At 34.1% G+C, this 14,123-nt stretch overlaps 2 protein-coding genes and 1 non-coding gene across 3 annotated transcripts in view; 2 read left to right on the forward strand and 1 right to left on the reverse strand.

Moving 5' to 3' along the window:
* The window catches only part of LOC126976181 (uncharacterized), a 61,120-nt gene extending 55,706 nt beyond the window's left edge, over window positions 1–5,414 (forward strand). Inside the window, exons 5-6 of the mRNA XM_050824428.1 lie at window positions 2,487–2,651; window positions 3,637–5,414. Coding sequence (XP_050680385.1) covers window positions 2,487–2,651; window positions 3,637–3,756 — 285 coding nt within the window. The 3' untranslated portion in view covers window positions 3,757–5,414. The remainder of the gene's footprint in view (window positions 1–2,486; window positions 2,652–3,636) is intronic.
* On the forward strand, window positions 688–849 carry LOC126976230 (U1 spliceosomal RNA). The gene has a single exon (XR_007731870.1). It is a non-coding gene; the product is annotated as a U1 spliceosomal RNA (small nuclear RNA).
* A 3,010-nt stretch (window positions 5,415–8,424) lies between the features above and the next one.
* On the reverse strand, window positions 8,425–13,629 carry LOC126976191 (rRNA 2'-O-methyltransferase fibrillarin). Its single transcript, XM_050824443.1, has 8 exons — window positions 13,464–13,629; window positions 12,664–12,828; window positions 11,363–11,441; window positions 10,671–10,773; window positions 10,266–10,436; window positions 9,621–9,742; window positions 9,102–9,225; window positions 8,425–8,613 (listed from the first exon to the last, which is right to left on the reverse strand). Exons 1-8 carry the CDS (start codon window positions 13,474–13,476, stop codon window positions 8,446–8,448), a joined length of 945 nt encoding a protein of 314 aa, XP_050680400.1. The 5' UTR covers window positions 13,477–13,629; the 3' UTR covers window positions 8,425–8,445.
* Window positions 13,630–14,123: the final 494 nt, after the last annotated feature.

A 14,123-nucleotide genomic window follows, 5' to 3' on the forward strand; every position in this document is an offset into this window, starting at 1 on the left:
TATGTATGATTTTAAAAAGGAAAATGAGACTAAAAATACTGAAAATGAGGCAATTGAAGAAACTGGAAATTCATTTTTGTTTTTATTATGTTCTGATCATTGATACAATATAACAATGTATGAGAGTCCTGGTAAATAATAAAAGTAGGTGATTGTTTTCATTATAATATCAGAAAAGTATGAAATCTGCCTTCTTTGCTTTACCTACTGTTTTATTATTGGTGAGCTGTTGTTTTTTTTAGTTCTGTGGGGTTGGCAACAATGGTATAGTGTTTGAGAAAAATAACTTCCAAGACAGTCTTACACTTACACCATATGTCTTGCCAAGACAGGATTGCTTTGTGTTATATTTATTATGTTAAATTTTATGATGGGAAGCTTAAATTATCACAAGTATTACTGCTATCACAGCCACTGGATGCATACTGGACATGAATGAAGAATCTCTAGCAAAGCATTAATTCTTGCAATATATTCAAATGTGACAATATCGTTTGGGGCGAATATGAATGAATCATTGTCAAAATAATGACCGCCTACAGATGGCGCTACTTAAGAACTTTAGACTGTGGCATAGTTTCTCAATAGACACTCTAGATGGCGCTGTTTATTTTGTACTAGCTTTTACAACGCGCTATCAAATCTTTATCCGAATCGTCGACTACTCTGGTAGTACTTTGTTGCAGCATACTTACCTGGCGTAGGGGATACCGTGATCATGAAGGCGGTTCCCCCAGAGCGAGGCCCTTCCATTGCACTGCGGTTGGGTTGACCTCTGCGATTATCCCTAATGCGGATAACTCGGACGTGTTATTTTTGGTAGTGGGGACTGCGTACGCGCTGTCCCCCCATTAAGTGTAAAAGTAATCTGTATTAATGAATTGAATATTTGTTTAATAAATATATAGAATTGAAAATAATAAAATATTTATAGAAAATTATTGATGATTATAATCATAAAATAGTAGTCATTTTAATGTCGATTTATCTTATATATAAAATTCTTGTGTCACAATGTTCGTTCCCGTACTCCTCCGAAACGGCTTGACCGATTCTCATGAAATTTTGTTAGCATATTGAGTAGGTCTGAGAATCGGCCAACATCTATTTTTCATCCCCCTAAATGTTAAGGGTGGTCCACAAGATTTTTTTTTAATTATTTTGTCATTTTTTTTAAATTTGTTTGAGTTAGTCAGCATTAAAAAATACATACAATTTCAAATTTTCACCCATCTACGATCAACAGTTACTTTTGTATCGCGATTTTAATATCGGCAATACAACGTTTGCTGGGTCAGCTAGTAATATATAAGATATTGTTGCCTGTTGACGTATACTATATAATTTTATGATTACAATATAGGTATATTTTCATATTCTTAAATATTATATTTTCTACAAAAAAAAATAAGAGTAATTGATTATGATGTCCCTTAAGACGTCAGTATAACTTTTCAGTCGTCGAGCAGTCAAAAACGATTTAAAAGAAATAGACAAATTATAACGCGTTACATAGCCAAACGAAATAATAATGTATTCGATTGCCTATTCCAACTGGACTTTCATTTGAATAAAGTTCTTTTGCAGTGCCGTTAGAGCATAACTTGGCAGGTGACAAAAATCGCGTATCGCAATCTGGCCATATATTGATCTCTGTCTGATATGATCTGAATATCTGATTCTACAAGTTATATGATTATACATATATTATAATAGGCGATTTTCTCAGCTATCTATTTAAAACTTTTTATCTTTATCTATTATATTACCAGTGGGACGCTCCTTTGCACAGGATGCCGGCTAGTACCACAAAGGCACCTATTTCTGCCGTGAAGTAGTAATGTGTAAGCATTACTGTGTTTCTGTCTGAAGGGCGCCGTAGCTAGTGAAATAACTCAGCAATAAGACTTAACATCTTATGTCTCTTAAGGTGACGAACGCAATTGTAGTGCCACTCAACATTTTTGTTTTTTTTTTAAGAATCCTGAGCGGCTATGCATTGTAGGCAGGGCGTATCAATTACCATCAGCTGAACGTCCTGCTCGTCTCGTCCCTTATTGTCATAAAAAAAGTGATCATAACGTTCTAAACAACGTCGATATATGGACACGTAATGCGTAGGCCCGACGATTATGTGGTGAAAAAGTGCATTTCAATGGCTGCTAGAAAGAGCCCAAACTACCTGGATGACGAATGTCCAAATGGACATGAAACGCCTTGGCCTCAGTGACCGCAGTTGTAGTGCCGCTCAGAAGTTTTGGGGTTTTTCAAGAATTCTGAGCGGCACTGCATTGTACAGGGCGTATCAATTACCATTAGCTGAACGTCCCTTATTTTTATAAAAATCTTTGAGCTTGTAACGTTATTCCTTAATCCTTTCTCTCTTCTGTATCCGGAGAAGGGTGTGAAAACATAACGTTTTAACTTCTTGTTAATATAAGTTTTGCAAAATTTTTCAAAATATTAATTTTTATTTAATTTCTTAGATTCGCCCCCAGCCTTCGGACTCGGATGAGGAACAGCCAAAGAAACACAAGAGCTTCCCCAAGCTGAAGGTGTCACCTATCAAGGTGGACCACTTGCCTGATGAAGAGTCTGTTCGTGACTACGCGACTAGTTTGTCACAGTTGTCCCAGCCGATGTTTATGAGGGTAATATTTATAATTCTGAATTGATGATAATGATTTTATTATAATTAACAACAAAACATAGTTTTCGCATTTTTTTAATACTGTACGATGCTTAATGTACCATAAAATAAACGACTTAGGGACCTTCAAGAAAAAAGCATACTCCCACCTTAAAGGCCGGCAACGCATTTCTTGACACAGGTGTGTTGTTGCGGATGTCCATGGGCGGTTGCCTCACCTCTCCCCATCCCGTGAGCCTCTTGCCCGTTTGCTCTTATATAAAAAAAAAAACGTGTGCGTTGTACGTCTCGCTGACAGAAGGGATAACTTAAAAACTTGACAAAAGGTTATTACTTTAATTGTATGTATATTAATATCAAATGGAAGGAAAGGCTATTTATTTTTATATTTCACTGTTTATAAGATATATTTTATTCTTAGTTACAATTGAATATGTACATTATTAAATTCTATAAAAGTATAAATTCGTTAGAGTGAGAGAGGAGGAGCCTGCCTACCGCTGCCGGATGCGTGAGTGAAAGGGAAGCCAGACAGACCGGTGCCGTAACGCGTAACGTTTCAGAGTGGTTTACCGTCCCATGAGAAGTTATCACTTCAAAAATCGAACCCTGTATACAGTGCCGGATTAAGCAAAGGCGGGGCCCGTGCCACATTCTTTCAGAGAGCCCTTGGTCTATATTGGAAATAGTCTGTTACCGAGTGTCTGACGTAGATTGTCTTAGTTGTAAAAGTATCACATTTTTGTGATTTGAAGTAAATTCAATAAACCACATCTTAATAAGTTGCATTCAAAAATTATGCTCAAGCAGAGATGACTTGGAGAGAGATGGTTTAAATATGCGGGGCCCATTAGCAATTGCTACTTTTACTACGTGGTTAATCCGGCACTGCCTGTATATCTTATAAGATGGTTCGGAGCTCTTTGTTTGATTATAAGACTCGCCCTTGTCAACTTTTAATAATGCAGAGGTCTGTTTGTTTACAGATGTACGACTTAGAGAGCACAAGCGCGGCATCGAAACCCGATATTCCGCTGCCAATAAAAAGTGAACCATTGGAGCCAGACCCTGAACACACGAGCTTAAACATTATCAATAAGTTTTAGGTGGATTGATTGCCATGCCTAGCTTACAACATTACTAGTTACGTATTATGCAACAAAAGTAACATAGATGTCGCTGATATCAAAACATTCATTTATTGAAAAGTACTGTAGCTGTAGCAAAACTGGATGTGCTTTCTTGACTATTCGATGTCAATATCACTTTGAAAATTTAAAATAATCTTTATTCCGGTAAGCTTGCACTTTAACCGACATTTTCTCAGAATACAGAACACACCAGAAACCTTATAGCTATCGTACTTGGGGTATAAAAACTTAAGATAGACACTTAAGGTAATGTCATATGTGTAAACTTTGACTTGAAACGTGCAGTCATTGATAGATTGACAGATGACTGCTATCGTCTATATCTTGTTTATATATATATATATATATATATATATATAACTATATCTTGAACAAAATGGAGATAGCTGAAATCCACTACGTCTTAAGCAACTGTTTGCTTTCATACTTAGCCGGATTATACTTCGTCACCAATCTCCATACTGTACTTACTACTATTTCAAACTTATGTCAAATCACTGCACGTTTCATATTTAACTAAGTTTCAATTTTTACTTAGGCAGTCCCGCCACTTATTACGTAGTATTTACATACTCTTTATGGAGTCTCGATTGGCCGTTAAAGCAGCTGACATTATTAAACTTTATTAGACCAGTTTTGAGGCTTACCTAAGTAATTGTGTCGCGGAAATAATTAATTGCTTTAATGTTATATTATTAGTTGCCCTATGATTTATATAGGGGCCTAGCATATAAAAGTCTAAAATATTTCATAATCATAGCGAACAAAAAATTATTGAATAGACGTATATTTTATTATTTGACACATGGGTAAATTAAAGTGAGAATGAATTTTAAAAATACAGGAAAATTAAAATGTAGGGTATACATAATATATGTATTTTTAAACGGTTTTATTATGTATTTTATTCTTGTATATATGTATATCGAAATTTGTGATATTCTAGAAAGTGAAAATAGGACCTACTATGTACAACCTACTTTTCAATATCCTGGGACGAATCCATTTTCTAATTTTAGATACCTACTAAAACCAGATTATTATTAATGTAGAAATTATAACATTTTATAGATTATTTCAAAGTATTTTTAGTTGTAAAGTTTTATCTTATTTTAGGTACCTAAGGCAGAGAGTTTATTAATGTATGGTTGCGTTATGTATTGTATTATGCTCAAATAAATTAAACATTTTACGAAATCAATATTTTCAATGGTTATTTTAAATATTTCAAAAACTGAGGTTTTAATTTACGTACCTAGATTAAAATTAAAAGATCTGATCGATGTTTCAGCAATAAAAATGTTTGAATTAATAAAACAATAATTATTGTCTGTGCGTTTATTACCGCGAATTTCAAAACGACCTCTTGAAATGATTTTGATAGGACCTACGTATACCTAATGTCTCTGACTGAGTTAACCCTTTTATGGCTCAGATTTTAACAGACATCGTATACGTTGATTCTGACTTTAAGTAGTGCTAAATTAAATGCAAAAATCTATGCATACCTAATTATTATTTAAGTATTTTGTTTACTGTGGTCTGTACATTCCGATTAAGATACATTTATGTTGAGTTAAGAAAGTTAGTGAGAAATAAACATTTTTAGTCAAGTTTTGTTTTATTTCAGCTAATTACACAACACATTGATAAATAAAAGCCAATTACAAGCCTCCATTTATGTCTTTAAATTATTCAATCTCAGACTAATGGTAATAGGTTCTAGCCTAAGATAATTTTTGCGTCTAGATAGCCTCTTGCAGCTAGACAACCGACGAAAGCAGGTCAGTCATTAATAGTGCGTGATAAACTACTTCACTCGCGATTTGTATGTATTAGGACAGTGTGCTCAGGACTATCAATAGTATTTTAGGCCACTTTAAGTTATAGAAAACGTCGGAGATGTTCCGCTTCTTACCAGAAGCGGAACTACTGGGAGTAGATTGAACAATAATAATTCCTAAAACCTACATTATTATTTACTGTTACATAGTAACAAGTCATTTTTATAGGAGAGAATGACAAACGAGCGTCACCTGATGTTAATCATCGGAATCTCCGGAGCGTTGCCGGCCTTTGTCTATTTACTTCGCTGTGGATATTCACGCGAAGGTATATTAAATTTATATCACACCTAACCATTCATGTACATCATTATTACGCAAATTGTCTGAAGCAAATCTCTGCCTACGCCTCTTCGTTCAGGTGTTTCGACCGCGTTTTGAATTACTACAACGCCACGCAATGACAAAGTTTTCATTGAAAGAATTTCAAACGTAATACTTTTCTGTGAATCCTTATTTATTTCTAATAGTAGGTAGATATTACAGGAATTACAAACACTAAATGACTAGTTACGTACGTAAGCGCATTAAATATTTTTGTTATAGTTATCACAGACCGGCTCGGAGAGCAGATTCTTATCACGTTGAATACAGTTTTTAGTATTTGTAGTAAGGTTTTTTTTAGCATGTGCACTGCTTTTGTCGTTAACAATAATAAGAGGAGCTGACCGGCTCCGATCGCGTCATTTTCCTCGTTCGCATCATGCTCGCTTAAATGTCACTGCTTGTGGCGGCGACGTGGGACGGGTCGTTCCCTTCCCTAAAATATGATCGATGGAGGCGATGCATGGCTGGCCAATGCGTCATGCTCGTGAACGGGCGATGTTTGTAGTAGCAGGGTGATCCTGTTGCCGGAGACTCGGTTTCAGATTCTTAAAAGTTATTGTGTGTATATCTATGTATGGATATATACATATTTATTTATAATCGCTTATAAAATGCTCACAGAATACCTTTATTTATTTATGGTGTATGTGGATGATGCAGCTACTGTACTCAATAACTATTGTATTAATTTACATTTACTTTTTTGACTTACTCGTGTAAGACATTGACTATTTAACGTTTGAGTGTGTCTGTTGCATCATTTTACATATTATATTGTAATTTGAAATTATTTGTAAATCGATGTACTTAAATGTAAATCTTGATATAAAAGAGTGGCAATGAGTTTCTTGCTACTTCTTCTCATTAGCTCAACCCTTTACGAAGTAGCGGTAGATTCAATAAGAAAATATTTTATTTATTTTTTTGATATTCATAAGTGTCTTCCGTGACCTACGTGAATAAACTGATTTTGATTTGATTTGCGCAGCCGTTCGGCTCAGATTGCATGCTCTTTCTCGCTCGCGCAGCCGATCGGCTCCAATTGCGTGCTCGTTCTCATTCGCGCAGCCGATCAGCTCCGATTGCGTGCTCTATCTCGCTCGCGCAGCCGATCGGCTCCAATTGCGTGCTCGTTCTCATTTGCGCAGCCGATCAGCTCCGATTGCGTGCTCTATCTCGCACGCACAGCCGATCGGCGCATTACGTGCGCGCCGCCCCACGCCATTTTGATAGCATAATTCCAAAAAATCTAGCTTACAAATATATTTCTTCATGGGAGCTATCTAAATCCATGTTCCGAAAAGCACATGTGTACACCGAAAATGAAACTTGGACTGCGTGGAATACTGGTACTGCCTTTGTCGTGTCCATCCGGCTGCGAGCGCATCCGCTTTCAGATCGCTTCCAGCCGGTCTATGTGAAATAGTTGGCGGCCACGCTACGACCAACTCCAAAAGCGTATCCTATGCGGTCTGTGTGAACGAACGAACCCTTATGGCCTTACTTGAATGTCAACATGACCATCGAACAATAATCTTATGTCATGAATTACATCTTGGTTTTTAATATTTCAAAATTTTGATTTTTGATCTTAGTTATACACAAGAATATTTCGTGTAAGTGAAAAGTTTATACCGTTTATAAATATAACTAAGAGCATTGGCATTGGTCCTCATAATGATCCTTGAGGATCGCCTGACGGAATATTAATCCACGCAGATGTATAACCATTTACCTGCTACGTAGTAAAAAACCATGTATACAAATCACCGTGGCTGCCTAGAGTGTATATTTTTGTCATCTCCCGGAAGCTGTATATTCTGAGTGGATTTTCTCAGAAGCAGGAAATTCTATAATACCAACAAAAGAGAAACAGGCTTCTGCCAGACCTGCATTTGGTAAATTTATTTAAAATAATATTAAAATATAATAATAAATAAAGTAATAAAAGCGAATATGAAAAGTAATTTAAAAATTTCATTTATTGATGTTTTTGTTTAGTAGAAGAAATGTAGTTTCACATTTTCAAGTTTCGGTTTGAGTAAATGCTATGTCTATTAATTCTAGAATTTAAGAAACTAGAAAAATTTGATTCATAAGACTCCATAATTAAGAACTTAATTTGATTTTCCATACTCTTACAAATTAAGATTTGAATATTAAGTTAACTATTATTATAGATATCTAAATAACAAATAAATGACCAGGTTTATAAAGTACTTAAAAGGTTTTTTGTTTATTTAACAGATAAATGACAGATATTTGGTTCTATTTCAATAAAAAAGGTTTTACTTGTACCGAAATTCTGTTCCAGCCGCCAAAGTTCGGTTAAATCGAAAACCGTTAAAATATGTTTGATAGTAACTAGTATTATAAACTTCAAAATGTCTTCAGATTTCATATAGAATTTGAAGAAACTTTTATCCAACCTAATTGTAATAAAACACATAAATATTAACCTAATTATTTATTGCTATGATTTCTTCGGTGGGGGCCTGAATACTCCTACAACTACTGCGTGGTCCCTCTCATATGGTTCTAATGTCAATTGCTCCTGAGGTTTCAGTTTATCGGCTTGCAGTTTCTTCACTTCAGCTGCAAATACTGCTTCCGGTTGTGCGGTTGAGTCAATACATGAGGCCTACAACAATAAATACATGTCTTAGGACTAATTTGGTAGTGTAGTTTATTTACTTTTATATTGTAAATAGCCTCAGTGAGAGAGTTCAATTTATTTCAACATGAAATATTTAGTCATTTTTTATCATCACAAGCAAAGTGTAAAGAAAAAAGAATGGTATTCAATGGACTTGGTCATTCTTATTATTATATTTTTGATCTATTAATGGGATGATGTATTGGTATTTTAAGATTTTTATAAATATGACGAATTACATAGTATATGGATATGCAAATGAAACAGTTCTGCATTTAATAAAATTGATAGTATAGTGGTTGTTTGAAGTTGGAAAGCTACACAGAAATAATAGCATATTATTCAGAAAAGAAATTAAATAGATCACCTGACATGGCAACTCTTATATAACCAATAATATATATCAATAACTTTGTTCTAGCTTTTATAGACACATTTACTGCATTGTATCAGTCTTATAAATTGTTACAAACCTTAATTGATATAACAAAATGTCCGCCATTCTTCAGGAAGTGTTGTGCGTTGAGACATACTATCCTAGCTTGGTCTGGTTGGGCTACATCAGCAAATATTGTATCCACCATACCGACCAGCATTCTGCAAAATAAGTATACATAAACATCCCATTTATCAACACATCTTCATATTTTTCAAGGTTAAAAATATGGAATACAACAATTTTATCTATGTTCTATATTTAGAGAGTGAAAACATTTAGAATAATATTAATTATATATAAATTAAATCTGGTAAATATTTCACATTTCCAGAACAGACTTCATCCTAAAGAGTGTTACACAGCTCAGTATCATTGAGTAACTCCAAATAAAAAAGGAGCTTTTTTTAGTTTAATTAATTTTATTCTACTCTCAGCATGGCTCGTTTCACTTTAATAACATAAAACAATTATTTATAAAAGGAAGTATAAATTGTTGGAATTAATACCAATCAATTAAATATTAATATATTAGATTAGTTTTATAAAAACGCACCTGTATTTTAGTGGATGCCTGGCGTCTTCTATAATAGGAATGATATTTGTACGTTTCTTTGCTACGTTAATGAGATCTCTACCTGATCTATGTGAAAATTCAACTGCATATACTAAGCCCTCCTGAAATAGACACACATATTTGTAAAAATGACACAGTCAAATATGAAAAATTGTTTGTATTTAAAGAGAATTATGTTTAACTACTTAAAATCATCTTTTACAGAATATCATACCAGCAAAGAAAACATTGGTGCTATATTAACTTTAAAATGTTTCGTTAATTAATTAATGAAAAGGTTAATTCGGTCACTTCTTGGTGACTGTCTTTGTAGAAATTAGTAAGACATGTCCATATAAGATGTGAATATAACATAGTGTTAAAATTACAAAATTTATAGGTTAGTAATGGTATAACATGACCTCAGAAAATATGTTACCTAGCAACCACCCCCAGGCTTTTAATTAATAAATTTTATTGATGTAAAAAACCCCCTGAAATTCTTGCACCTTCTTCGTATGACTGAGGCTTAAATTTTTGAATGAGCAGTAGTGTTTGATATTCAATAAACGAGTTAAAAAGTCCTATTTTAACTAAATTGTATAAATGAAGTGTCTAAGTGTGTATAATTAACTAATTAATTACCGGTCCAACAATATCTGACACATGACTGACGGTTGTACCACTGGCTGCACCCAAATACAGCACTCTTGATCCCGGAGGCATGTGTATTGCATCAACTCCTCCCATTATTGCAGCGGCCAATTTTGATCTGAACGGATTCCATACTCTGTATTCTACCTTTTCCCCCTCATTCTGAAATATTGTGCTTGGTTATATTATGGGTCTGCTTATCAAATTATTCTTGGCAACACCATGATAGTCACAATCAGAAGTGGGTATGTGGATATAGTCTTCACGAATAGGTCAAGATTAGAGGGACCACGATCATCATTAAAAATTGTATTATTATTCAGATAAAATAATTTTCATTGTGATAACTACAATAGGAAAATATGTAGCTCAACAGAAAAAGCAAGAAATACAAACCTCAACTGAAATCCGTTTTTCACCATAAACTTCTGAACCAGGTACTAAATTCTTTGTAACTAAAGCATCTTCCTTGCCTCTTGCAATGAAAACACCAGGATGCCTAGATAAAGTCATAAATGAATTATTTTTGTGATATTTAAATACGAATACCTAAACCTAAGCGAAAAAAATATCAGAATTATATTTGGCTTCAAGCATTTGCATTCAGAAGAACGAAAGTTATAAATATTAACATCATGATAAAGAAATCAGTTGCTTAAAGGAATGTGTTGTATCAGAAATTATTTAAGCATGATAATCAAGTTCCCATAATTTGATATATGCAGCATGGTGCTACAATGGCTACATAAAATAAACATGTATAGAAGTAGTTAACCGTAACCAGAAAAAAAATACATATAATAATAATACATAAGTCACCTAAATAAATCAATTTTCCATAATAATATCATTTTGGTACAGAAATCCAGTAGTTGCACGCTAATGTAGGCACTGAGTACTGACACTTCACGCCATCTTATGTGACCTATAAGGGTGATTAAAATTTTGTTACCTAAATATGTATATAATTTGTTTGTTTAAAAATTTTCATGTGTGTTCATTTAATGTCGCCACACTATATAAAAATAATGTGCAGCCTAAGACATCTTCATTATCACATTAATAGAGAAACTTAATATTATATTTACCTGTGAGGTTCTAAAATTACTTGTTTGCCTCCTTTGAACCCTCCCCTTCCCCCCCTAGCTCCACCTCCTCTGCCACGGCCTATAAATATAAAAATATTAATCGCTCATACTCAACATTGCTTCAATTTAATGCAGCAATAATAAATAATCAGAAGTGGGTATGTGGTATCATAGTCTTCATGAATAGGTCAAGATTAGAGGGACCAGTTTATCATCATTTTAAGTACTGTTAACTTCTAAGACCATTAGCATATTCATTAAAAATATTAGTCTACAAACTACATGTATAAAATATTAGTTCTTAGAACAAGCAACAACATTTTCATCAGATTGGATGACAAAAATATAATCCTGTAAATTTTACAAATAAAAGCCTGCTACTGCTATGAATGCCTATCAATATTTTAAATCAATCTATGAATTTTTTTGACTGATATAATGTAGTAATGTATTTATTTAGATTAAAAATGTGCAGAAATTATATAGAAATCATTTGAAAGGCTATTTACCATAAATATAATATCCAGATTTTTGGACGAGGATACTAAGAGTTTGCATTATAACCAAATAGTTGGTTTTACCACTACTCAACTTTTCTTATGATATTATGTTAATTTATCTTACTTTTATTCAACTCAGTATTTAGTTGTGGCTTCAATACAAGATAAGCTAGTATTGATACATTTCAGACCTGTCGGACTTGCTTTCAAATGGATGTTTATAAATGTCTAAAAGGGTGAATCCAACATACTAGTGGGCTAATAGTATGTAGGTAGTGTTGTTTGATTAATCAAACTTAATCATTTGTCTTACTTAGTAGATACTCTTATCTTGTCTGTTTAGAGAAACTATCTATATATTGACTATCTTATATCAAAGCCTTTAAGTGATCCTTTCTAGTCCTCAGTCCACTCTCAGTTAAGAGTTGCCAAACATGGTCTATCATTGAAATGTTCTTTTCACTGAGTCTCTTTTGCATGAAGAATTTAAAAGTTCAAGTACCCTTTAATTACGCTCTACTACAAATATAAAAAATTGGCTATCTTACTTCCAGCACTGTTGATATAGATTTACCCCCTTATTCATAATGTTCCACTAACTTAAAACAGTTGCTAAGGAGCGTTTTTTCTCATTCTGACTTAGGTCAATATTGAATGGTCCTGTGTCATGCTCGGTAACGGTCCGGATGGTAAATTTTAATATTTAATGCGACATACCATCGGATAAGGTCCGCTACCAGACAACGTTCGGCCGGACCAAATCCGATCATGTGCTTAGGCTACAAGAAAAGTTATGCAAACCTCCTCCTCCTCTTCCGCCGAATCCACCTCCTCTCTTTTCAAACTTGCCTCCGCCGCCCCCGCGGCCACCACCGAAGCCCCCTCGGCCTCCTGCACCACCTCTGCCGCCGCCCCCGCGGAACCCACCTCCTCTACCGCCGCCGCGACCTCTGGGGCTGTTGAAATCTATCAAGTAAATAACAAAATTATGACTAATTCACACACATTATCTACTAAATAGTGAAACGTTTGATTTGACTAATATATAAGTATAATAAAATTGACATGACTAAATTTGTACCTGGTGAATGTTATTGTATGGGCTTTGTAATAGACAAAATAAAAAGACAAGAGACAAATGTGTAATACTGGGTAACATTATGTATTTACATAAATAATCAGTACACTACATGCTCATCTATCATTTTATACACGTGTACCTTTGGTTTAAATTAAAATTTAAGATAATGACAAGGAAAATTTATCTGGCTCGCAGGTAAATTCATATAATAATTAGTTCAAATTATAACTAGTAATTTATTTATATTATTTAGTAAAAGAATCATGAAAAAGAATGTTGTTTGAGTGAAATAAAACCACGTGTCTCAGCGTGTGGTAATGTGCCTACTAATAACAAAATAATTAAATCCACCTAGTTAACTAGGTCTGCATTAAAAATAAATAAATACATAACCAGATGACATCATAAATATAAAAATATCTTGGCAAAATTATATTTTACTTACGCCATGCCGCATGCGATACAACATAACCTCTAGAACAAAATCCTATATATCAATATGTAAGTTATGAAAACTCACCTGGTTTACCCATTACACTCTATTGAAGTACAGTAGTAGAACAGACTTAAATTAAAATTTTATTAATCTCCTATCTCAATATAAAACAAATATTTATACTACGACGCGGGCTGCAGGTCCCGCGTCGTCTCGTCTCAGCAAGAAATGAAGCCATTTTGATTTTTGACATGAAAAAGCAAATGGCGCCGGCGCCCTGGCGGGCACATTTTATTTCGCCTTAGACGGCGGTTACACGATCAATTTGGCTACAGTTGACTGTGACGTAGGTCATTAGTAAACTTTGAGCCGAATGATGGAAAAATAGGATGTTTACACGGTTAGTCACACTGACCTGTAGGCATGATTGCTACAATTAATTTAAGTTAAATGATAATGATTTCACATGTGAAATTTCACTACATATGTTTTTCGCAAAAGTTCACACACTAAGTGGAGACAAATCACCAAAATATTATTGTTGGCACAATTTGTCGGTACTCGCTTGCTAGAATAAATGTTTAAGTAAGCATTGGATATAGTAGCGCCGTACATTTTTGCCAATTTCAATCATTCGATTGGGTTTTTCTGAGGCTGTAATACTTATGTACTAAATATGTTTCAATGTAACATTAATATAGCCTGACTAACGACAGCTGAACCTAGCAAAAGGCGGCAAATTCA

Source organism: Leptidea sinapis, chromosome 39, assembly GCF_905404315.1.
Source record: "Leptidea sinapis chromosome 39, ilLepSina1.1, whole genome shotgun sequence".
NCBI lineage: Eukaryota > Metazoa > Arthropoda > Insecta > Lepidoptera > Pieridae > Leptidea > Leptidea sinapis.

What these genes read in the sequence shown, in the direction of transcription:
- LOC126976191 (XM_050824443.1), bottom strand. An exon ending in GTAATTTTAGAACCTCACAG is followed by an intron (nt 10,774 to 11,362) that starts GTAAATATAATA and finishes GACTTTATCTAG; the next exon opens with GCATCCTGGTGTTTTCATTG. An exon ending in AAAAACGGATTTCAGTTGAG is followed by an intron (nt 10,437 to 10,670) that starts GTTTGTATTTCT and finishes ACAATATTTCAG; the next exon opens with AATGAGGGGGAAAAGGTAGA.